Source organism: Rhipicephalus sanguineus, chromosome 5 (genome assembly GCF_013339695.2).
Source record: "Rhipicephalus sanguineus isolate Rsan-2018 chromosome 5, BIME_Rsan_1.4, whole genome shotgun sequence".
NCBI classification, from domain to species: domain Eukaryota; kingdom Metazoa; phylum Arthropoda; class Arachnida; order Ixodida; family Ixodidae; genus Rhipicephalus; species Rhipicephalus sanguineus.
In genome coordinates this window covers 81,612,350-81,637,964 of record NC_051180.1, presented here as the reverse complement: position 1 = coordinate 81,637,964, position 25,615 = coordinate 81,612,350, and the positions used below count along the sequence as shown (strand labels likewise).

The following is a 25,615-nucleotide window of genomic DNA, read 5'->3' as shown; positions in this document are numbered from 1 at the left end:
GCTGTCCCCGTCGGCGAGCGAGGCGAGCCATCCCGCCAGAACGGCGCCGAACGGCAAACGCGCGATATGTATGGCGTATACGACGGCGCCTTCATCACGGAAGCCAATCGAAACGCGCTTCAGGAGAGTCCAGTAACTCCTGCCGAAATGCTAACTCTCTTTCTCTTCATCTACTTTCCAAAAGGGGTCAAATGGACACCCGAAGAGAGTCACGCTGCCGTGACACTCTTTTGACTTTTTTTCTTAGAGTATACACATTTCCGTACTGCTAACCCTCACAACTCTCCTCCTTCACCTCACATAACTCCTCACCATCACTTCCCTTTCCCATCCCTTAACTACTATACTTGGCCACGCTTTACTATTTCTTTTCCTTTCCCTCCTCCTCACCCTCACATTATTGCTCCTTACCCTCACTTTCCCACCTACTTGATATACTATACTATACAAGACTATGCTATGCCTTGCCCTCTCCCCTCTTGCTTTACCACCCAATTGATATACCATACTATGCAAGGCCATGCTATCATTACCTTGTGCTTCCTCGTTGCCCTCCCCCTTGTTATACTATACTAAGCATGACTATGACATGCTTGACCCTCTTCCCCTAGTATGTTCCCTCCTCCTCACCTTCATATCAATCCTCATCACCCTCACTTCTCTTCACTCTTGCTATGGTATCCATACATGGCTATGCTTTACCCTCTCCCCCATCTCCTTACCCTCACATCACTCCTCACCTTCACTTCCCTTTCCCACCCCTTGCTATACTATACTATAAATGGCTATGCTATGCTTCCACTTCGCCTTGCACAGCTGCGCTAGAGTGTATACTAGAATAGTACACTCTAGCTGCGCCGAGTTCTGAGCGGTCCCCGGCCACGGCTGGAACTCGGGCTTAAACAGCTCCGATGTTAGTAAATAAATTTCCTTGGCGACGAGGGGTTTGAAAACGAGCCCTCACGGTCCGAAGTGTTCACAACATTTATTTAGGGGAAACATATATGAATGCCAGAGGGGCCACGTGGGCGAGACGACGAAACTTTTGGTCGTTCAGCCGGTGCTAGCACGAGCCTAAGAGGAGAGACGCTTATCACGAGCCAGCTAGGAGGTTAGGCATATAACATATTCAAGAGAGAGAGAATAAGAATAAAAGAAAGGCGGGGAGGTTAACCAGGGCTGAGCCCGGTAGGCTACCCTGCACTGGGGGAGGGGGAAGGAAAGATAGAGAGGAGGAGAGAAAAGTCACTCTTTCAGCCGGCGTAAGAGTTCTGCGTTTGACATCACAAACGGCGAATCAGTCCGGTGTCCTTAAGAAAACGCAACAGCGCTTTCGTTGCCTTTCGGAACTGTGATGGGCAGCCCCATGGTCCCAATATTTGCCAAAACTTTGCCGAAACTTAGGAGGAAAATGTAATGCATGACTAAAGGGACGACAGCTTAGCTGTCCAGCGGTTTTCACGGCGTGATGGATGGATGGTGGAACTTTATTAAATATAGTCCTGAGAGACGCGACTAGCGCGCAGTGGGCTTCTCCCACGTTGGGACGGGCAGGCTTAGCCTGACCGCGTGATGGGCTGAATATTTCTTTGTAGCGGAAGTTTCACTGTTAAGTTCAGGAGTTTCTGCTCACAGCCCCTAAAAGGCACTTGCAGTAACTATTAAGTTTTCCACATGCATATGCGCATTTTCATTCCTTAATTAATGAACTTTCTAACCCACAACTGGAAGCAAGTCAAGAATTGCCACGGTATCAATTTTGACGCCACGACTGACGTCGCTGTGCTTTAGTTTTGTTTTGTCCATCTTGTCTGTCTGTTACCCAAGATGGAGATCAACACAGTTAAATGCTGTACGTGGAGGGTTAAGTAGCTGTGTCCTCCTGTCGCAGTGTGTGTCCTGTCTCTTCCCTGTCCGCGTCTTCAAAGCGCACCCACATCGTCGACATGCAGAACCAACTAGCTCAATTAAGTGCGCTGGAGGGTTAATGCGCATATACAGCGATAAAAAGCACTTCGCATTCCCAGTCCACAGCATGAGGTAATTGCTCTTCAGCAGCCCTAGAAACACGTGTAAACACGTGTTCCAGTCCTTGCTGGACTTCCCATGAACCTCGCTCGCTGCACACTTTAGCGCGGCGTCGGTTATTCCAATGCAGTAGGATGAGAAAGACGCGTGATATCTGCAACCCAGCGTCGTCGGGGGGAGGAGAAAGGCGAGTGAAAGAAGATAGAGGAAAAGAGAGGTGGCCACCTCGAGAAACGAGAACCCACGGCAGCGAGCGCCATGCCTATGTAGTACCTTCTCTCCCCATTAGAAAAACCAGGGGGTGTCCGGCGGCACTGGACTTTAAACCCAGTCAGTCCCTACCTCTCGCATCGGAACTCGGAACCACAAGAAAGACAGCGCTACTCTCTCAACTGACAGTTGAGAGGGTAGCGCTGTGTTCTGTCTTCTTTCTTGTGGTGTCGTTTTTTTGCGCCAAAAAAAGCACTATGGATTCTCACAAACTAGCCCAACGCATTCTGTTGAACTATATTCCTCCATGGCCACAGCTACGGGTCGAAGACACAGGCAGACACGCCACCATGCACGCCACAGATCACCGCGTGACCGCGTCACGTGCAGTGATACGTGGCAATTACGTATTCCGTGGGTTCCGTCCACGAGGGCAGTCACGTGAGTCGCCCTGTGGTTCTGGCTGTTCTCTCTGCTGTTCTCTGGTGGTGCGCTTCGCTTGTTTTGGAATGCTGCGAATGTGAGCACGCACGGCGCGTCAGAAAGAGCTTGTGCCTTTGTTTTTTCGGCGTTTGAAAGTGTACCTTTGGACATTTAGCAATATGATCTGCTGAAATTGCAAGTTGAAGGTGAGTACAATCGCGCGTCGCGGACGCTTGCGTTTGCTTGTGCCTGCGTGTTGTGCACGCCTCTAAACGCGCTCTGTTAACCTGAAATTTGTAATCTCGATTTGGTTTATCAGTCTATATCTGCGCAGTTCGTGTAAGTAGCGCATTAGGCGAGCATTTGCATTAAATGTCTAAGCTTTCTGAAGTTAGCGTAGCGGTTGAAATCGTGCGTTTTTTTTTTTTAATTTCAACCTTCGCAGGTTACAGCGAAAGATGGCCGACCTTAGCCACCTTAACGACGAAGACATCCGTAAAATTATACAGGATGAGAAAGTAATGCTTGACCTTTGTAAAATATTAGCACCCGCACCCGGCGACTCGGAGGAAGATATCCGACACAAAGTGGCAGGCCTCCGTAAAATGCTAGAGCTTCAGGAAGCGGAAGTACTGTCTCAGGTCGATAGAGAAGTGTGCAGTTTGCGCGACGAACTTCTTTGCAAAGTTAGACGTATGCTCGAGCGCAAGCTAGATATATTGAGGACAATGGCCCAGGGAGCACTGGCCAGTGCGCAAGCAGACGAATCGGCAAAGTCACGCAGCTCGGACTCGCTGCGCTCACTGCTAACGTTCGAAGTGAGACGCGTGGAGGGTTTCAGCTGCGAGTCCTTTGCTTACATCCGCGGCTCTGCTGCTTTACCGCAGAGGTTGCACTTCATCGAAAACTATGAGGAGCACGAGTACCACGTCGGAAGTAGGATCCAAATGTACTACTTGTCCGCGATGGGCTGTGACCCTGATTTGATTCACTACATTACAGTTTGTGTAAGTCATGAGACAGGCGAGGAGCAGGTACAGGTATTGAATTGTGATCTCATGAACGGCATGTATCTGCTGGAGTTTTCGGTGGGTCGAAAAGGAATTTACGTAGCCCGCGTGACCCTGTACGACCGGGACATCAGTGGAAGCCCACAGAGGATAACTGTTCAGGGTGCAGCGGTGTATGAGGTGCCGCCGATTGATATTGAATCTTCAGACGCCGCAGGGCAAGACCCGAACACGGTAGCTGGCGTCACTGATGCAGCAGTGGCTGCGGATATTCGCTGTGCTTCTGCGTCTAGTGCCACAGATCTCGAGATGACCAAACATGCTATTGCAAAAGAACCTCAGGTTTCAGATCTTGCTCCTCAAGGGCATTACGACGAGCTCCCCGCGACATCCGCAAATCAACTGCACAGTGACCTTCAGCAGCCATTTCTGCAAGCCTTGCCATCTGTGGCAGGACCGAGCTTCTCTGACACCTCTAGCAAGATTCCTGAACCACCAGCGAACAGTATTCTAAGCAGTTTCTTCACTCCCATTGAGCCCTCTCGCCAGCTGGCAACCACAATAAACTCTGGTGTATTGAACGGTCAGAAGAGTCCTCTAAATGGATTTTCAATGGACATGGCAAGCTCCAGCAAACAGAGTTCTGAAGCTATGTTACAACCTCCCCATGTTGCCATGAACGAAGAAGCATCTTCGAGTAGTTCATCTCTGCTTTATGGCAAGCCTGGCTCATCTCCTTTGAATACCGGTGAGTTGTAAAGGCCACCTTGTAATTTGGCTCAGATAGGTGCGTTGTTTTGAAAAAAGAAGTGCGGTCTGCTACATTACACCAAGTTCTGCAGATGGGGGAGTATGCATTGGAGAGCCTCTGAAGCCAACCTACGTTGTGACAGCCATCGCCGCCGACTCATCCACAAAGCAGTCATCTGCTAGTGCAAAGGTGTCACTACCTTCAACTCGCAAGAAAGAGCCTGTGAGTTTTTCAGGTAAGCACTGCTTTGTTACCTCAAAGAACAGTTTATATATTGTAGTTTCCATTGTGTCTTCACTTCCTTCGCTTGCATAGCTCTAATGACAATCCACTAGTGATGCAGAACTATCGATGGTACTATTGATACTATCGATAGCTGAGTCACTATCGAACTATCGATGGTAAAAAATGCTATCGATAGCGCTATCGATAGTAAAAAATTCAATGGTACTATTGATAGTATAAAATCAGCGGCACGAACTCATTGCAGAATAAACTTGGTTCCGTGCGTGCGTGGTACATGGTAGAGCTGCAGGAGCAGGCTGAAGGACAAGGAAGTTGACATGCTTGTGTTCTTCCCCTGCAGTGTTTTGCTGGCACATGATCATAAAGCCAAACTGTTCAGCCATAGCGGAAAGGACGGTGTTACATGTGGTGGAACTGCACGGCTTCAAATGTATATTGCATTTTGTGATTTAAAAATAAAAAAAAATATAATGAACTAAGTTTTGTTAATTGTAAGGTGTAATTGGTTGCTTTTGGATGTGAATTTATTGATGGACATATTCCGCCATTTTCACTGCAGAAATAATTCATTTCTTTCGCCAAAACTGGTTATTAAGTTAAGCGAAGGTGATAGTAGGCTATTGCAAATATTTGGGCAATATGGCAGGCCAGCAACAGCATTATCATTCACATAACTATCAATAGTATTGTCACGTGGTTTTGACGGTGAAGAATGCTGCAGCAAGAATGCGAAATATGGAGCCCTTTATTTGGACGAACTTGTGCCCAGAAAATCAAAACTCAAAATACAAGCAAATCACGCTGCGCACTGACAGCGTCGAGAACAGTCTTAACGTAATCTTAACAGAAAGATCTCAAATAATCATGAAGCTTCTCAAACATTACGGCGCGGTCCGAGTCAAACATTGCTAACAGTCTTTGTCGGTGAAACCTAAATACATCAAAACAAAGCAGTAAACACGCATGGCAGTAATATCGCTAGTAATATTACCCATGATACTACAGATTGCGCTATTGATAGGTTGTCGATAGCAGTACAATCAATAATAGTTTGTCTACACTATCGATAGTTTAAAAAACACTATCGATGCTATCGATAGTCACTTTACCGATAGTTCTGCATCACTACAATCCAGTCATTAAGCAGGAAGTTCCAGTATATGATGCTATCGAACTCCTTTAAATAAAAGGCTTTTTTCCTTTCAGCTAATGTATTTGCTCATGTACTACTACTGCTACTACTGCTACTACTACTACTACTACTACTACTACTACTACTACTACTACTACTACTACTACTACTACTACTACTACTACTACTACTACTAATGTCACCTTGGTTTTTCTCATTTCAGGAACAATCAGTGCCAAGTTGACACTTGAATTCGACGCCTACAAAAACTCGAAGTTTGCTTTCCCAATTGGTGTTACAGCTACACCATCGGGAAACATAATCATTGCTGACACTTCCCAGGACAGGGTTGTGGCATTTGACCCTCAAGGACGTGCTCTTCACAAAGCCACCTTCTGTGAGCATAGCCACTTTCTTATTTCCGTGACATGTGAAGCACCCTAGTGCATGGAATGAATAAAGTCAAGGAAAGTGAAGAACAGCATGGCTAATCGGCAGAATGTTACAAAAGGAAACCTGCCACGATGGTCTAGTGATTATGGTGCTCGACTGCTGACCCAAAGATTGTGGGATCGAATCCCGGCCGCAGTGGCTCCATTTCCATGGAGGTGAAATGCTAGAGCACCGTGTACTTAGATTTAGGTGCACGTTAAAGAACACCAGGGGTGCAATCACAGAACGATGCTATTTCTGATTCCAATGCCATATTCTATGCTATTCTTATCATCCACCACTCGCAGCTAGCTGATCGCGTTGATAACGTGGATGGACCGTCGTTCTGACCACTGGCCAAGCGCGAAAAGCACGAAAAGCATTGGAATAAAAAATTCGGCAGATCCCACGCACTGTGGGAATCGACGTAATGCGAAGCAGCCAGCAAAGAGCTGCATACATCGCCTTGTTTGTCTTTGAGCCAAATGAAATCATTCATGCCATGGCATCTAGTCCACCATATATCGCATGTTTGCCATGCACGCATGCATGCACAATCTAGTGTACACCATGCCAATGAAACGTATATTCTGGTATATAAATGCATGACCTGTCGTTTATGTTCATCACGCACTCGTGTCATGCCATACCAATTTTGGTATATATCACGTTAACAAAACGGCCGGAAGCGCACCATGACAGTGGCATGTAAATCATACCGTACATGACATGCATAACATGATTCGCATGTTAAGACCTCTCATTTATGTTCGTCATAGTCACATCGCGCAATACCAATTTTGGTGTATATCAAAGGAGCGAAATAGCCACGAGTGCACCATGAGTAGAGCATGTAAATCATGCCATACATGACATGAATATTATGGTTTTTCATGTTACCACCTGTCACTAATGTTCATCATACAGTCTCATCGTGCAATACCAGTTTTGGTGTATATCAAGCTATCGAAACCGCCGCGAATGCACCATGAGCGTGGCATGTAAGTCATGACATACATAACCTGCATGTCATGATTTCCATGTTACCACCTCTCATTTACGTTCGTCATGCAGTCGCGTCGCGCAATACCAATTTTGGTGTGTCTAGCAAGCGAAACGGCACGAGTGCGTCATGAGCATGGTATGTAAATCATGTCGTGCATGTCACGCATGTCATGATTTTCATGTTACCACGTCTCATTTACCTTCGTCATACAGTCGCTTCGCGCAATACCAATTTTGGTGTACATCGAGCTAGCGAAGCGGCCGCGAATGCATCATGAGCGTGACAATTAAATCATGACATACATGACATGCATGTCATGGTTTTCATCTTACCAACTGTCATTCATGTTCTTCATACAGTCACATCGCGCAATACCAATTTTGGTGTATATCAATCTACTGAAACTGCCGCTAGCGCATCATGAGCGTGGCATGTAAATCAGGTCGTACATGACTTGCATGTCATGATTTTCATGCTACCAGGTCTCACTTACGTTCGTCATACTGTCGTGTCGCGTAACACCAATTTTGCTGTATATCACGCAAGCGAAACGGATGTGAATGCACCATGAGCGTGGCATATAAATCATGACATACATGTCATGTATGTCATGGTTTTCATGCTACCACCTGTTATTCATGATCTTCATAAATTCGCATCGCACAGTACCAATTTTGGTGTATATCAATCTAGCAAAACTGCCGCGAGTGCGCCATGAGCGTGGCACGTAAATCATGCCATACATGACATGCATACCATGATTTTCATGTTACCACGTGTCAGTTATGTTCGTCATACAGAAATGTCTCGTCATACCAGTTTTCGTATGTATTCCTTCATATGGCCGCGAGCTCCCCGAGACCATGTCATGTAAATCATGCTGCACATGACATGCGCGTCATGATTTGCATGTTAGGACCTGTCATTATGTTCGTCATGAACTCTTGTCACACCGTACCAATTTTGGTATATATGAAATTAACGGAACAGCCGCAAGAGCCCAAAGGCCGTGGAATGTAAATCATGCTGTTCATGACATGCGTGTCATGATTTTCATGATATGACCTGTCATTTATGTTTGTGATAAGGCCATGGTATGACACACCAATTTTGGTATACATCCGATTAACGGAACGGCCAGGGAGCCCAAAGGTCGTGGAATGTAAATCATGCTGTTCATGACATGCGTGTCATGATTTTCATGATATGACCTGTCATTTATGTTCGTAATAAGGCCATGTTATGACACACCGATTTTGGTATACATCCGATTAACGAAACGGCCAGGAGAGCACAAAGTCGTAGGCGGCTAGATAGATAGATAGATAGATACGCTCAAAGTCGCAGAAGTTCGCTAAGAAATGCTTCGCATTAAAAATAGAATCGTTCCACGATAGCACCCCAGATGGTCGAAATTTCTGGAGCCCTCCACTACAGCGTCCCTTATAATCATATCGTTTTGGGACATAAAACTCCAACAAATTTTATTACAAAAAGAAAGTGAACAGGTGAGGACATGGTGAAGTACATGGCTGCCATGAACCATGACATGGCAGCCATGGTTCACACACACACGTGGGTGAATGTAGCATGGAATGGAAGTCTATTGTCATTGGATCTATAACAATATGCCCACTACCTTGCTCACTGGGCAAGCAGCACAGCTGTAGGGGTACGCTATGCTGCTGCATTTTGTGGCATTATATATGTGCAGATGAGAAGAAAGCTTCCACTTGAGCGATTCTTGGTATCTTTCACCACTCCTACCTAAAAACCTTGCTACCTGTAATCGCTGGCTTGTGTAGTGCAAAAATGAAAGCACAAATTGTTGCATGGTGGTAACACCGCACCACAGTTTTCAGTACTGTTCACGGGTTTTGGCTTGTTTGATGATTTTGAAAATGTTCTGCGAAGGTTTACTGAAAATGAATTCTAATGCTGAAAAACATTTATCCTGTTGGTCTCTGGCTGTTCACTTAGGAGTCTTCTGAAAGTGAAAGGACACTAGAGGGCACCTGCTTTAAGCAAGCTAGTGTAAAGCCGCATTCATAAAGCTGGTGAAGTTGCTGTGATTTAAAAACATTGCCTTGCCTTTTTTCAGCTTGTGCTGCTTGTAGAACTTGCTGCTGCTTGGAGGTGTATCTAAAGGTGTATTGCAGACCCATCAAGTGGTGACAAAAGAAAAAAATCTAAAGTTCATTCTGAAAATAATTTCTGCAAATTGCACATTTGGTAGCAAGTTGCACTTGTGAAGCGCCAGGTTAATTTGCATGTTGTGTCTGAAAATATGAGATATGAACAACTACAATCACTGGAAATTTCAGAATTGATTGGAAGTTTTGTTCTGTCACAACTGCTCAATGCTGCAGATATATTTTAGAGCAAATATTTGTTGTGAAAATTCAGTTTTCGAAGAGCAGCTGTGGTGGATTAGAATGTTGGTTCATCTTGAATATGACTCAGAGCAGTACTCACGCTGGTATAGTTGCTTTCCTTTTGCTATCCTCGTCTCATTGTGCTTATATTTGACAGAAAGCCTGATGGTGATACATGTTACATTGTGGAATTTGTCTGGACGATGCAGACCATTGGTATTGGAGCAGGCAATCACCAAATGTTCAGCAGTGAAGCGAATTTTTTGCCTCTTGATGGCTGACGAATACTTTATCACTTTGTATGCTGTCCTGATGTTCAAATATTTGTCACAACCACTGGAAGATGACAGCTTCCATTCAAAAAAGTTATTTTTTGTAGCACAGGTCGCTTGTGTGGTGATTTAGAACAACTAAAAATTAACGTGCTGTAGAAGGAGGAAGCATTTTGCATATTACATATTTTTCCCTCTTATTTTGTTTGTTATCAGCAGAGCACTGCAGATATCTGCCATATTTTTGGTGAAGTTGGTATTTTTGTGTATTATTTTGCAAATTAAACCCTCAAAGGTGTTGAAACATATTTTTGGAAAGCACATTTCACAAGCATTTCCTGCCAGTACATGTTAAGGGACACGGAAGAGAAACAACAATTTTTCGGGTATTAATAAATTACTTATTCGCAATACCTAAATTGCCACTCATACCGAGAGAAGACGCTTGGTGAACGAGAAAACGCACCAAAAGAAAAGGTGGGTAGCAACGCCACCTTGAAGTCCCCGCACCAATCGCCGTGACGTCATAGATTTTGATGGTGTCTACTTGGTCATACGCAGTTCCTAATCAGTAAAAATGAAGTACATCGTCCTCGTAAAGGGCCATAGACTTAACATTCCAAGTTTCAGGAAATTGCAATGAATCAATGTTGCCAAAATAAGAAAAATACACTTTGAAGTATGTGACAACATGCGCAGAGTTTTTGGTGCAAAATTTAAGAATGAAACTTTCACCTTGATGGAGATGGTGAAATTAATGACATTAGAGTTCTCAGAGTACAATTTATCAATCTAAGCTGATTGTTTCACTTTAGTGTCCCTTGAAGAATAAGGCGGGGTATCTAATAAGAACACTTTGCTACAACCTTCAGCAATGAACCCCTTTGCTTTAGTTGTGAGGAAAGAAATTAAATGTCCATTAAGCATGCTTTCGCCCGCTTCCTATTGCCCTATACTTCTTCAGCTGGTTCGTCGGAGTCTTTTCGCCGACCGTCGGCAGTCGTTGCCCTCAAGGATGAGTCGTACGCCGTGAAGGATGACCGCTGCATCTACGTCTTCTCCAAGAACGGCGAGTTCATCCGTGCACTAGGAAAGGGCAGCCTGTGCAAGCCTTACGGTGAGTGGCTTTTGAAAAATGAGCAATTTGCCCTTAGTGCCGAGTGAGTGAGTGAGAACTTTATTGTGGTCCAAAAGTAGCAGACGCTGAATGCGACTGGAGTTCCCGCTAGCTCAGCCAGGTGGCTCCACCCAGGAAGGTGCCGGAAGCTGGAGCCTCTCGGCGATGTCGAAGCTGCCCTACTTTGTGATCTTGGCAAACTCGGCCAGCCTTCACAGAACTGTGCAGCCACCTTGAATGTGAAGTGTTTGGAATTGATCTAATGTCAGTGCATGCAACTGTTACTAGGCAAAATGAGAAAAAAAATGTTCTCTCTCGTTAGAGGAACTGTGTTCCTCAATGCCGTTAATTAGGCAAAGCAGCTTTTGTGGCACTAATCGGAAAACACTCTATCATTGACGTGTTACCAGTGTACGTATTTCCTCCTTTTCCATTCCTAATGGCTTGTAGCGTATTCCTCCTTGCCTAATTTATTTTTATTTCAATCCTCAAAACATTGGAGGACACGGCGTTTTTGCTACTACCGTGCTCACTATGGTTTTCTGTGCTCCCCGGGAATTGCTTTCCGAGTGAGTGGCTGCTATAAGGACTCCTGGTCTCTGGGTGCACCTGTGACTTTGCTGGCCTATGGCCCAAACGTTCATAAGTTAGATTGGGAACACACATCACTAACAAATCGGTGTGCATAGATCGGGTGAGTTCACAAAGGCTTGTTGCACACATGACATAGACAGGAAAACATTGCCCACACAGTATATAGCAAGCAGTAGAGGAAGGATGGTTCTACACATAGTGTGTACAGAAACATCCCTCCTTCCAAATAACACAAGCCATGGGCCGCATTGATTGTTTCATTACGGTGTATAGCAAAAGGACTTTCGATCAAAGTGTAGCTGCCTGCTGTGTGCAGTGTGCATGAGAGTACGTATAGTTGGTAGTGTTGTGTTCGATGGCTCTGCATTTATGGTGGCCAACTTGGCAATAGCAATACAGCCATTTTGGTGGTGCGTCATCTGCAAGCTCTTGAAAATTTGAAGACTTGCTTGTTGATTTATTTTGATAGGAACAAGGGGTGTTGTCTTTTACTAGCATGTGAATGCTAGACATTTTGTCATGACAAGCTAGCGCTTTTTAATAATGCTATGCTCATGCAAAACCAGATGTGTTTTTTTTTTTCTTTCTAACTGCCCTTTGCCCTTTGCAATTCCTTTCCTGCATTTGTACAGCAAACATTTCATGCTAATTTAAAAGCTGGTTCCTTGTCACTGCTATAATTCGAGTCAAATGTGTCAGCAATACTTAAATTTTCTTGCTGTCAAAGTGTGCATGTAATTTCCATACCGACTTGTCATGGATATCCAGCCGTCGAACTGTTAATATATAAAGCAATAGAGCACCAAGACATCTGCTGAACGTGTTGTCTGAAACAACGTACAAGTTCTACATGTTTAACTGACCTTTCCTTGGTTGCCGCGATGGGTTCATAACATCCAAATTTGTGTTGATTTGCTTCAGGAGAGAAAGGTAATGTGCTTAATATGCAAAATAGTATGCTTAATTGGAAGAAACAGGGGATGGGCAAAAAGTTACCTCTGGAGTTGTAAGGGTCGAAGACTCTTTGACAACAGTTTCATAAATGCTGTTCCACGAGTTACATTCATAAGGCATCCCACCGTGATTGGATTTGGTTTAGTCTTTGTGGACGGCACCTGTTGTGGCCGCTCACCTCTGTGTTGCTATTCCTTGTGTTGCAGGTCTGGCACTCCACGGGGAAGAAAATTTGTTCACCATCTCTCTCGGCGATCCTGTGCCAACGCTGCGGTGCTTCAGTGCATCGGGAAACTTCGAGCAGTGCGTCGTGTACGGACCACTCGTTCCATCACCGCCTGTTGGCTCCAAGTGCCGCTTCATGGATGTGCATGACGGCCACATCTTTGTCTCTGACCTGGGTGAGTTTAAACTCCTGTTAGCCAGCGATGCTACTGATAACGATCAACTGAAGGTCACGAGATCAAATCCCGGCCGTGGCAGCTGTATTTCGATGGAGGCGAAAGGCTGGAGGCCTGTGTAGTTAGATTTAGGTTCACATTAAAGAGCACCAGATGGTCAAAATTTCTAGAGCCCTCCAACAATTATTTGATTATGGATGTTACTGATGCTCCACTTGCGAACTGCAGCAAAACATAAACCCTGCCACATCCTGTTATATATATAAAAATAAAGAAAATGTAGGCAGCTTGCACTAAGTGGCGCAAGGCCACACAGCGGAGCTGGTGGTTTCCTAGCTTGTCCTGGCTTGGGTAAGTAGTTGCTGGGCTATACTAAGTTGTTGCTAGGTTTTGCTCGTTTACAAAAAGTTATTGCTAGATTTTGCTACCGGTCGATTATCGATCAGTATCAATTATCGTTTGGTCATTGTTCGGCAACGATTGGAATTCATTGAGTCTGCCATTCAATCACAAACAAATGTTACACTCAAGTGGGCTTAATTAGCATAATTGAGCTACACGTATCGAGTGTGTTGGTTGTGCTTGGCTCAGTCATTCACAACTCAATTCGTTTAGTTAATTAAAACTAAGTTTAATAGACTCGATCTTGACACTAGTTAATTAGTGTTGCCTTATACTTGGCTTCACTAACCTAATTTGGATTCGATTTGGATTAATAGGGCTTCACTTGGTTTTGCCTTAATTAGTCTTAATTATACTATGCTTAATTAGGAGATACCATGCTCAGCTGTGCTTAATTAGTTTTGGTTATACTTACTTTGGCCCACTTGGGCTCATCTATGCTTAATTTGGCTTAACATGGCAAAGGCAAGGTGGGCTAGGCTTAATTAGGTAGTCTTATTATACTTGAAAAAGCTCACCTTAATTAGGTGATACTAACCCATATATGCCCAGTGTCCTACATATAGGACGCCTCTTTGATGCACTCTAACATCGCTATTTCTTTAGCTGATGACTAGCGCCACCTACAGCACATCAAGCAGGCCTCATTCTCAACGTGTGCAAGTCTAGACATTGCGACATTGCTTGCTTTTCATGCTGCCACGTGCCGACCGCTTTCTCCGGGCAAACGCGTGCTTTCTATGAAAGACGTCATGGAAAGGAAGAAGTGCAACATCGTGTGCATTTGAAATGTTTCAAGGCTTACCACACCCTCACATAGCACCCTATAATGAATGCTCAGTGTCCTATATGAATGCATGGCTTGAAAAACAGTGTTGCGTTTACCTGGCAGTAAATAAAGAACTTGTGCTTTCTTTTGAGGGTAGAAGTGCACTTTTTGTGAAAAAAAAAATATTTGTTTTGTAAATTTTTCTAAGTTTGGGCATATATGGGTTAAGCTTATCTAAGCTCAGTTAGGTTTAGCTATCCCAGGGGTGAGACAGCTGCGCATATTGCACATTTTTGATGCGACTTTTTCCTGTGCCAAGCTGCTCCAAAAGCATAAAAATTGCAATAATTGCGCCGAACTGCTCCAAAACAGCCTCAAGAGCAAGAATTTTGATGCCCACGTCTGCTTCAGTGGGGAAAAAAGCAGAGTTGACCATGATGTTCCAAGCAGTGCCCAGCAGCACCAAGGATACCAAGAAAATGAGATGTTTGAAGAACACGAAAGTATAAGGTTTCTTTGTGAAACGTGTGAAGGTGCCAAAAAGGTAAAGAGGGCAAAAGATAAGTATAAGGTTGGTTTGAGAATACGGCCATAAAGGCTCCTAAGCGTGTTTCTTCTGTGCACCTTTCTTCTTCTGTGCACCTTTCTAATGAACGCTGCCATGGTGCTGTCATAATCTTTTCTGGGCTGTTCTAAATATGTGTGACCCCCCAAAAATGTGCTGCTGTGCCCCGACTGTGCTGCTTCTACTCGCTAGGCTGCATGTTCTGCCGTTATTGTCGTTTAGTGAAAACTATCGAGTGACATGCTTAGAGGGGTTGACTCTCGGGTTCTTTGTTGTGCGAAGCGTATTCCTCCGGTTGCTGCAATTTTCACGTCGACGCTGCTGCGTGAGGCCACCTACACGCACGTTTGCCGTGGAAGTGTTTGTACCGTTATGCACCATACCGTCGATGAGTGAGGCGAGTGCCTTGTTGCGTCAACGTGGCAACAAGTAGCTTCCTGCATGTGATGAGTCTCTGTGATGCTGTAGCGGTTTTGCATGAGAAGGTGACAGTGGGCTGATGCGAAACGTGTTTGTGTCATCCCCTAATAAAAGCGTGCAATACACTTACAACGTTACGCTTGCAGTACCATACGCACATTAGACGAAATAGTCAGTGCGGCGAGGTTTCTTGAAGCCTGCTCTGCACTCTTAAAGGTGGCCCCGCATGAGGTGGCAGCAAACGGCGGTGCAGTACGCTTTTGTCGTCGCAGTACACTTGAGGCTATGCAACTGCGTGGCTGAGCAGATAGCTGAAGGTGCTTATCGTGATGTTCTCCTGGCAAAGAGTAACACTGACCTGCAGGAAGCGCTGGGGAAAGCTAAATAAGCAGACCTACAAAAAGCCAAGCTGTAATCTGCTAAATCATATCACTGACCTTAAGCAAAGGCCTACTGATTTGCGACTGCCATTCTTGTGCAATCACAAATTTTTACTTTTTGAGAAGTGTGATGCTTCTTCGCTTTTTTTTTAATTCATGAAGTGAACCTAGTCTGCAGAACCTTTTATCAATTATTTCATATGTTGTTTGTTACTCGAGCTAGATAGGTCTCGTGGTATGCAAAAAGGTATTGTAGTTAATACCTGGCGATAATCTGTCGAAAAAAGTTTTCTCCAGAGGCTATTTCTGTGTTCTATGTATTCTATTCCAAGCCGATTATGATATGTATTTGCGGCCAGGTTGCTACAAACTTTATTTTTTCAAGCTCCTAAGATGACATATTAAATGCCACTAACTGCTCCAAAGCAAGGTTCTTCTGCTCCAAAATAGAAATTTTTAATGCTGCAAAAACTGCTCCCAGTTCAATTTCAGCCGTCTCACCCCTGCTATACTTACCTTGGCTTAACTAGGCTCATCTTTTACTAAGCTCAACGTGGCAAAGGCAAGCTGGGCGGAGTTTCTGTTCATGCCCTGTGGCATAACGAAAAGCTTAAACAGCTCTGCTGCTAAAATGCAAATCTGTATCCACCCTGCACTAAATAGTGTGCTCCGGCTTGCAGAAACAAGACTAACTCTTCGAGCACTGCTTATCCGACTATTGGATGTGGCGTTTCAAGAGCTACCAGATTCACAGCACATGTGGCAAGCCGAGCAAAGCCGAACTAGATTGCCCCGCCACTGTGGCCATCACATGGGGGTCACAGTGACGCAGTGCCGGTTTTTTTACTTTGCACAAAGTAGTCATAAAAGTGGCAGTGCTTGTGGTCAGTCCGCTTTAACATTGTGTACTCAACATTTCTCGCATCTTAGCATTTCATTTTCTGACAGGAATGTACCAAATGTGAGCAAGTTTGATGATGACTACTGTTGTGTAGCGAAGTTATCACGTACAAAATGTTAGGGACTGTTGATGAATGCTTCAAATCGCCAGTAATTTATTAATTAAAACGGGCTGGACACTTGTGAGAAAGCCAAGGTTAGGGGATTCTGCTTTGTATGTAATTCTGTGGAGCACGATAATTACGGAGTGATGAAATATTTATTGTGCAGCCGATCGCATTGCATTGTTGAGTTAAGAGTATTGGATCAGGGGCTTGGACATGCTCAGGTTAATTATTGGCCGAAAGCATTATGAGCAACGAAAAAAAAAATCCTTTTGCCGTTTCCCTTGCTAGCAGCATGTGAGATATTCTTTAAAATGTTTTAGCCTCTACCAGAGCATATATATGCAGTATACTACAAGTAAAATGAATGAAACTGAGTGCATAGGAGGTTGAATTCACCCGAAGCTTAATGTCTCTTGCTTTTCTTTACCAGCTCTAACCACAACTGGCAAAAGCAATATGCATACTCAGATGTGCATATACTGTACCTGAAAGGCATATAAAATATATGAATGCACGTGTGGCCCCTGGTTTTCTTTTTCTCAGTACTTTCGCCACAGCATGCACTGAGTGTCAAGTTACTGTGACACCTCGCAATGCGATGCCATACATACATTAAGAACTGTAATTCCAGTAAAAGCAGCATGCACAGTTGCCTCTTTTGCACTGCTGCAGGCTTGAGCTGCATGTACAAGACCGACATGAAGGGAGTGGTGGTGTCAACTTTCGGCACCAAGGGCAAGGATCGTGGCCAGATGGTTGAGCCATCTGGCGTAAGTGCTACGGACCGCTGCATTTTCATTGGAGACAGCAAGAACAATAGGGTGCAGGTTAGTCTTTGACTCCCTTACACCGAATGTTGACAAGAACAGCTGTAAAGAGAGAGAGAAAGGAGGCAGGGCTTTGGAGGTTGTGCACAATTGTAACATTGAGGAGTGAACAACTCTTAACCTCCGAGTGCTTCCAAAAAAGTCCCTTCTTTCATTGTTTCATAGCGAGGGCCTTGTCCTGGCAGACTTAATGCCTTTGGATAGCATACAAGCCTTGATTGGTCAGCTGCCACCTTGTGCAAAGATCATGTGCCACATGACACTATCTGGCAGAAAGAGTGTTTCACTCTTGCCCCCTTGGCCATGAGCGGTGCTGGCTAACGCTCCCAAGTATTACACGTGCAGAAATACGTAACAAAGTGGACGGGGGAGCGCCTTTCATTGTATCTTAATGGGTAGAGCATTGCACGTGTAATTCGAAGGTTGTAGGTTCAGATCCACCGGTGGCAAGGGTGCTTTTTCGTCCACATTGATTAATTTCAAACTGCCATAATTACTACACTACAGTTAAACAACAACAAATAATTTCCCATGCTTTCCTAAATTTAATATGTAGTCCATTGGAATTATTTGGTTGTGCCTCTTGAAAAAAATTCCCTTTTTTCGGTAACGAATGAAAACGGAATTTTTAGAAGGCTCGTTTGTTTGTTTGACACAACCTTAGCGAAAACCAGCAGATAATGAAGCCAGGAAAGGTATAGGGAATGTTAATTGTACTGTTATTAAGTGTAGTGTAATAATTGTGATGCAGATGTGAAGAAAGTAAAGTGGACAAAAAGACAACTTCCTTGCCGCTGGCAGGGACCGAACCTGTGACCTTCGGGTCCGAAGGTCTCAGGTTTTCATGAAGGCTTTTTTTCGTTAAGAGGTTCAACTTTTCCGGTTGTGGAGGAGGCACTGGTGAAGGGGCTATAAGCTGCTAAGTAAGAAAAAAAACCTGCTTGCCATTGGACCCCTACTTGTTGAGAAGACCCTTGTTTTTGATTCACAGCTGAATCGCGACAAATTTGTGTGCAGTAGTGGCTGGTTGCTGGGATGCAAAACATGTTAACACAATGACTGTATCCATAGAAGGTGCCGCTGGCAACATAAATGGCACAGAACAATGGAAAAATAGTAAGCTGAGGCACATTTTAACGGACTACATGCTCGTCAACATCTTTAGCAGGGATGAGTCCGCACTGTTTTTCTAACTGCTGCCGAACAGAATGCTTGCGCTCAAAGAAAAGACGTGCACTGGGGGAAAGCATGCCAAAGACAGGATTTTGGTCGCATTCTGAGTGAACTGGTCGGGAACCGTAAGACTTTCACTTCTTGTGGTTGGGAGTATTCGAAGCATCTCGGCTACAAGGCTGAGATGCTTTGAAAGTGCACGACTGTCGTCGTGAATCATCCACTGCAATGACACAAAGGCATAGATAACTGTGAAGCTCTTCGAAAATTATGCGGACCTCATTGACCACTGTTTATGGCGAGGAGCAGAAACATTTTCATTGGGAATGCATTGGTGCAAGTCGCACTGGATTGCACTAAGGCTGTGTTTCTACCTCCTAACACCTCAGCAGTTGTTCAGCCCTTGTACCAAGGCATCATGCCAGCTGTCAAACAGCTTTGAAAAGAAGTCTGCGTGCAGGATTCTTTTTTTAGCGCAGGGGTCTCAAACATGTGGCCCATGGACCTTTCGCTAGCGGCCTGCGGCTTGACACAGTATAATGTTTTGTGACTTTGCTAAATAGTACTCGCATTATTTTCTTGCCTATTGCAATTAATAGCGCATTGTTTGGGTAAGCTGCAGAGACAAGACCGGTTCTCGAGCATTTTTTTTTTCGTGAGGCACCCCATGCGGTCGCTATGAGTTGAAACATCACCGTGGGATGAAAACTATATTTCAGAATCGGCGTCCACATTTTAGTCATTGTGGAAATCAGTATCGATATGTTTTTTTTGAAACCTGACATCAGATCTCCTTCAGAAATGACTTATATGTGGGATATGAAAAAGTTGCTCTTTCAAATGGCAGCGTTAGGTGACATTTTGTTCAAAGCCCCCCTCCCCCCACTCTTGCCATTTTCACTGTCCCGGCGCTTGTGGGACTAAATTTCATGATTGTGGCCCGCTATAAGAGGTGAGTTTGAGACCCCTATTCTAGCACTGAAATGTGGTTTCATTCGACCTGCTGGTAACAATTCACCTGCTGTAGTATTCACAGCGGTAAGTGGTATCTACAACAGTGCAGAACTGCTTCAAGTTTTCTGTCCTCGTTGTACGTGCGGATGTTGGAGAGGATACGAACAACACCATTGACCAGGCTCTTGAATCCTCTGCTCGCTGGAGTAGGAGAGCACCAAGTCGGGCTAGTTGGTTAAGATTCATTATGACGACTAAAACTGCGCTAAAAACACAAAGACGAGACAAAGACGAGGAAAACAGGACTCGTCCTGTTTTCCTTGTCTTTGTCTGTGTTTTTAGCGCAGTTTTAGTCGTCAAAATGGAGTAGGAGAGTGCTGCAGAAGACATTTCCTTAACCAGCTTCAGGGACATATACAGTAAACTTTAGACTTCTTTAGATGTGTCTGACAAAGCCATTGTCGCCTCAGTTGTGACCAAAGTGTCCCCCAGTTATAGTGAACGTGACTACACGGAAAGCAATGGCACAGGCAATTTAGTCCCGACAGTGGCAGAAGCTGCACATTACGTCAGCTTCATGCAGGTGTTGTTTAAAGGAGGTTACTGGCAGAAAAGCTGGCCTGTGGGTTTAAAGTGAGCTTCAGGCTTCTGGCGTCACTACTATTCAGCTGTCGTGGTAACAAACAAAAATAATTGACTAGTGTTGTATGAAATAAATAAATACGGTTTTAGTTGTTTTTGCTTTCATCGGACACCGCTGGGTTACTTTTTGATAGGTAAAGGGGCAATCCTGCACTGTTTTGGTTAAGTGGTACTGCGTACTGTTTAGTAAATACTTTTACAGCGAAAGCTGTTATGAGATCATTTCACCGGCCGTTTTTGGCGCCGTAGTTGTCCGCCGCCGCCGCCGCCGCCGCCGGTGTCCGTAACCAGTATCGCTCGAAATAAGAAAAAAAACGAAATAAGAAAAAATTCCAGGATGGAACGAGGTTCGAACCTGGGCCCTCTGCGTGTGAGCCCAGTATTCAACCTCTGAGCCATGCCGGTGCTTGAAACTGCTTTGCAAAAAGGTCCTGTACAGGCTTCATGTCGGGAAGGAACCGCATTAGCATATGCAATATAGCGTGGTAGAAGAGTAAAATAAGCACCAAGCGTCGCACAACGCGAATTCTGTAACGAGGCGTCACACAATACGAATTGCGAAACGAGTAGGTTGTTGAATGCTTCCAACCCATTACAAAGGCTCTGCCATAATTCTTCGTCGTCATCAGGGAGAGCATCAACAAAGTGCGCATAATGCCTTACATGCGTTTAGCAGGTACCACGGCTCTCCGTAGAATGACGAAAAATGGCACAGTGCCTGCTGCCCTACTTCTAAAAAATTACAATGATTTATAGCGTAGTGGGTTCCTCGTAAGTGCACTTGTATTGGTTGCCAAGGAAGCCCATAAGCGCATGATCAATTTCCTCGGGGTCTCAGTAAAGTTCTTCGCCCCCCCCCCCCCCCTCTCCCGTCTCTCTCCCACGTCACCGTATGTTATACAGCATGACGGGAGATGGAAATAGCAACCGGGCGTCACCCAATGCAAATTACATAACTGGTGGGCCGTTTAAAGCTTCCAACCCATTACAAAGGGCTGAGCCATAATTCTTCGTCATCAGTCGTCGCGTCAACAAAGTGCACATAATGCCTTACAGACGTGTAGCTGGTGCCTCGTTTCTCCGCAGAAAGACAAATAATGGCTTAGTAGGTGCTTCCCAACTTCACAAAAATTGTGATTTATGGCGTAGTGGGTACCTTTCTAGTGTACTTGTATTGTAGCCCCAAGAGAGCTTAGAACGGGCTCTATAAACGCCGCTCTTCCAGCTTTCGCTGTGACTGTGCTGCGGTTTCAGCGCAGGCCTGGCGTTTTTTTTTGAGCTCTGACTAACTACAGTTTAATGAGGCTTCGATGTATGCAGGGGAATTTCAGCTTCTGTCATTTTTGGATTAAACAACGCATGCTTTTGACAAACATGTCATACCTGACAAAACAATGCAGTACTGTGGCTGTTGTTAAGTGATTGGATCCATTTCGTGCCAAGCTTTTTGCAGCCAATGAAGGAACAGCTATTTTAATGCGTACTATGAAGGCCTGGAAATGCTGCTTCTTTAGATTGGAAGACCTGTGCTCTGTTAGGCTGTATGCTGTACTTAGAAATCTTCAAGTAGATTTACAGGTCTAGTCACTCACAACAGAGAGAAAGCGTCCTTTATTGAATGGAGCTAATATTGCTTTTGAGAGCTTTGTTTGCTGTATTGCCCGAGATACATTTTGCACGTTCCATGGCTCCTCCTTGCATGTACAACGGGCATGTTACCTGTCGACATGGGCAGAAACTCTGAAATAGAGGCATAAAAATATGTTAGTCTTGTTTCCAAGCATATGTTCAGAATTAAAGGGCCCCTAAACCACCTCCGATAATTTAACATTTCAAGTCGACGTGTAGATCGAGTCAAGAATGTCATAACGATGAACAGTGTCAAACGCGGCAGCACTATATGCTGCGGCCGCGCCGCAAATTCCATGAAACAATCCAAACAATATCAACCGGACTCCCTCTGACTTAGGCTCAACAAAATGTTTCTAAACCGGACTCCCTCTTACTGAAACTCACCAAAATATTACTCACCCGGACTCACTCAGACCGCAGCCCGATCAGAGTCTGAGTGACACTGAGTGAGTCGACTCAGGAGTGAGTTTGCCGACCTTCTCCTCACTGGGCCTTTTAGCGTTGAATGTGACCATAGGTCGGACAACTCACTCATGAGTCCACTCACTCAGAATCAGTCAGACTCGAATCAGGCCGTGAATCTGAGACAGAGTGAGTCTGGGTGAGTAATGTTAGGGTGAGTTTGAGTCAGAGTGAGTCCTAAGCGCAAAATATATTTCTTGACTGAGTCCGAGGGAGCTCCACTTTTTTTTTTTGCTGACCTATGGTCCTGTCTACTCGCCTTCAACATTACAATCAGCCTTATGTCGGCTCACATTTAAACTCGTGTATACTTGCGCATAGTATTTCAAAGCACTTGCGTTCATAAACCACCTCAATATTTATTTATTGATCATAGGCGTGAGTTGCGGAGGTAGGACGCTTTGACCTCACCCCGCAAACTCTTTCACGTGAAATTCTTGATAAAGATATCTCGCGTGAGTCGCGTATTTCATCAAAATTTCTTTACTGAATTGCTACCACTGATAACTCGTTTGTAGGTATGAGATCAAAAGGCGACATGTAGAGCGTCGATAAAGCTGTTATATGCTAACGCACTCATGAGTGGACTCTCAAGGCTCCCTCAGACTTGGATTGAGCCATGAGTCTGAGTGAGTCCGGGTGAGTAATATTTTGGTGAGTTTGAATCTGAGGGAGTCCGCTTAAGGAAAATTTTGGTGAGTCTGAGTCCGAGTGAGCCCTAAGCGCAAAATCTATTTCTTGAGTGAGTCCGAGTGAGCTCCACTTTTTTTACTGACCTATGGTTATGACGTCAACATTCGAGTGTGGTCATGTCATCCACAAAAAGAACCTGTTTGTCTGCTCACAGGTACGTGCACTCACCACTCTTCCTCTCTTCCTCCTCGCCCTGTGAGGAGGAGCACTCGGCCAGGAGGAGAGACGAGTTGACGAATGGAGCCTAGCGAAGGAAAGAGCGAAGCGAGTGGTTGGCCACTCATGGATCATCAAACACGTGTAGCTCCACTATTGTGGCACCATTTTGAAAAATTTTCACAGCTTCGTGTTTGTTGAGGACTTGTGCAACATCACAACTAAATCTCGCCCTCTGGGTGGTTTTGGGCCCTTTAAGTACACTGCCCTTAAAACAATAACGATCCAAGTAGCCCCCCAATATGCTGTTTTTTTCTTCTATAACTGTTGGCATTCACTGACCAATAATTCAAACTTGCTCAACTATTAGGAAAGCTTTGTGACACTTCTACTGGCCCCATACGCTTAATGATGACTAATGTTTCTAACATCTTATGCTTCACTAGTCTATATGTAATAATATGGATTCTTGCATGACTGACTGTTAACCAATTTCAGCACTTGATATTTTTCTGACACACATTGCTGGCCATGTTGCCGGCAGCATCTCACTATTGAAAAACTAGCAATAGCATAGTTGATCCAGCAGCCACTGGTGATACCTAAAGTACTGGTCAAGTCGAGCCAAGCCACTAGGTTGTCGAGGCTGGCGTTCATGTTTTGTTGTGCCAGTGCCGGCGCATCTCGTGCTTGTTACTTTGTGTTGAAATAGCGATGTGATCCCGAGTGATGTCTTTTATCGCTGTTACGAGTTCTGGTTGCTCAGAACCGTCAAGCAGCTTCAGGTTAGGTTAGGATCAGCTCTGGGTTGTCCAGATGGCTGCGGATGCTGCTACATTACAAGGACTTGCTACCGTCTAAAAGAGGGGGCCAGAGGGGCTATCTCCTGCCTCTCTGGCCACCTGTAACCCAATCAAGGACTCAATAAAAAGTTGTTTCTCTCTTCAGGTGGCACTAGCTCCACTTTCAGTGTTTACCCTGACGAGGACAGCAGTCAAGTGAGAATAGGGTCAGACAATGGCTTATACAAAGGAAACTTTTAAAACATCACAGCATGTTTAACCTCTTTGACTGTGACATTAAAATGCAACAACTGCTGTGCCCAGCACATAAGCCCAAGACCACGTAAAATATATGTATACTATCTCGGCATGCATTTATTCCATGGTGTTATCCATGTGTATTTTATGCAAGACCCGCACTAAAATTGGAGTTTCATTCATTGCGGAGAGGTGAGAGATGCTCTGAGCCACATTGAACTCGCATAAAACTGAGGAAGGTACAAGAATAGAAAAGGCGCAATACGGGCTGAGTAAAGGACGAGCGTATTGATTCGGTGAACATAGAATTACATGTCGTGCCACTGTGGCGAACAACCAAGGTTTCGACAGCAAGCCATGATAGTGAAATGGGAATGATAGCTTCACTCGCACTGCATTGCCACAGTGCATTGGACCTGTGCTTCCTTCTGCTTCATGCATGCCATGGCTACTGTGACTTTGGCATCAAACAGTAATTGTGGTGGCCAGTCCCCAGGTTCATTAAATGTAATTCTTTGAGCAAAACTGTATAAAGGGATAAGATAAGCGCACTTACTGTTTTCTTCTCTCTCTTTTGTTCGCTTACAGGCATTCGATGCTGATGGAAAGTTCATCACAGTGGTGAAGATGACCTCTGGGATCATCAGACCTTCAGGAATTCATGTGTCTGAGCGAAACAAACTGTACATCCTAAACTACCTGCATGGGGTTGTTGGGGTTTACGACCTCAAATTTAATGAGTAAGCACCTTAATGAAGTGGGAAGGTGTGAAATGTCTGCTACTTAGTTATTCTGCTGCATTTTTTTTGAGTTGATAAAAAGATTGGCATTTAGAACTTTAAGTTCTTCAAAGATTTGTGTATGATTTACCCTGTGTGACAAGTTGCGTATGATTTACCCTGTGTGACAAGTGCCTTATTTAATATTCATTCCATATTGAAGTGATAGCTCTTAATGTAAGGTTTGCCCTTAATGCAGTGCTGGCACATCATGTGTAATGTCTGTTGTGCTTTTGTCTGTGTATGTGTATGTGAAAGCTGCAGTTCTTTTGGGGGGAATTGAGAGTGTGCCACTCAGACTTTTTTTTTTGTCTTGCATTTATTTTTTCTCAAAGGCAAATCTGTCTAGTCAGGTTCATCACCATGTGTGTTTTGCTTGTTTGTTCTATTTTACTTAAAAATAAAGCCTCCACAAATTGAAATGGAAGTCTCTTTTCTCTGTTCTGTAGCAATACGCAGGGTCGCAATGTGGGCCTGGGTTAGTTCGTGATCTGCGACGTGCTTTTGTTACCTCAGCAGAACAAGAAGACAGATCACGTAGTTGTGACTCATGTTGGTACCACCGTGGCACAAAGCTTTTCATACCATACACGAGAGAAGCAATGGAGCCTGTAGCTCTTGTTCGTGGCCCAGATTGTAATATATATGAAGCATAGTTGCCACTAAATGTGCATACACAAAACAGACAAAAAGAAACCTGCATGACCACATGGGTCACTTGAGTCGTTCGCATTCCTTTTGTTTCTGTTTTATATACATATTT

The 25,615-nt window shown here is 44.5% G+C and overlaps 1 protein-coding gene across 2 annotated transcripts; it reads left to right on the top strand.

Annotated features, from left to right (window-relative positions):
* The first annotated feature begins 2,757 nt into the window (after positions 1–2,757).
* LOC119393860 (uncharacterized) lies at positions 2,758–25,257 on the top strand. 2 transcript variants are annotated; one of them, XM_037661040.2, is made up of 8 exons: positions 2,758–2,867; positions 3,107–4,419; positions 4,514–4,657; positions 6,024–6,197; positions 10,850–11,002; positions 12,757–12,951; positions 17,167–17,321; positions 24,662–25,242. In XM_037661040.2, exons 2-8 carry the CDS (start codon positions 3,120–3,122, stop codon positions 24,815–24,817), a joined length of 2,277 nt encoding a protein of 758 aa, XP_037516968.1. In that variant the 5' UTR covers positions 2,758–2,867; positions 3,107–3,119; the 3' UTR covers positions 24,818–25,242. The 2 variants fall into 2 exon arrangements, with proteins under 2 accessions (XP_037516968.1, XP_037516971.1); XM_037661043.2 differs by lacking the exon at positions 17,167–17,321 and having other exon boundaries at positions 24,662–25,257.
* The last annotated feature ends 358 nt before the right edge of the window (positions 25,258–25,615 follow it).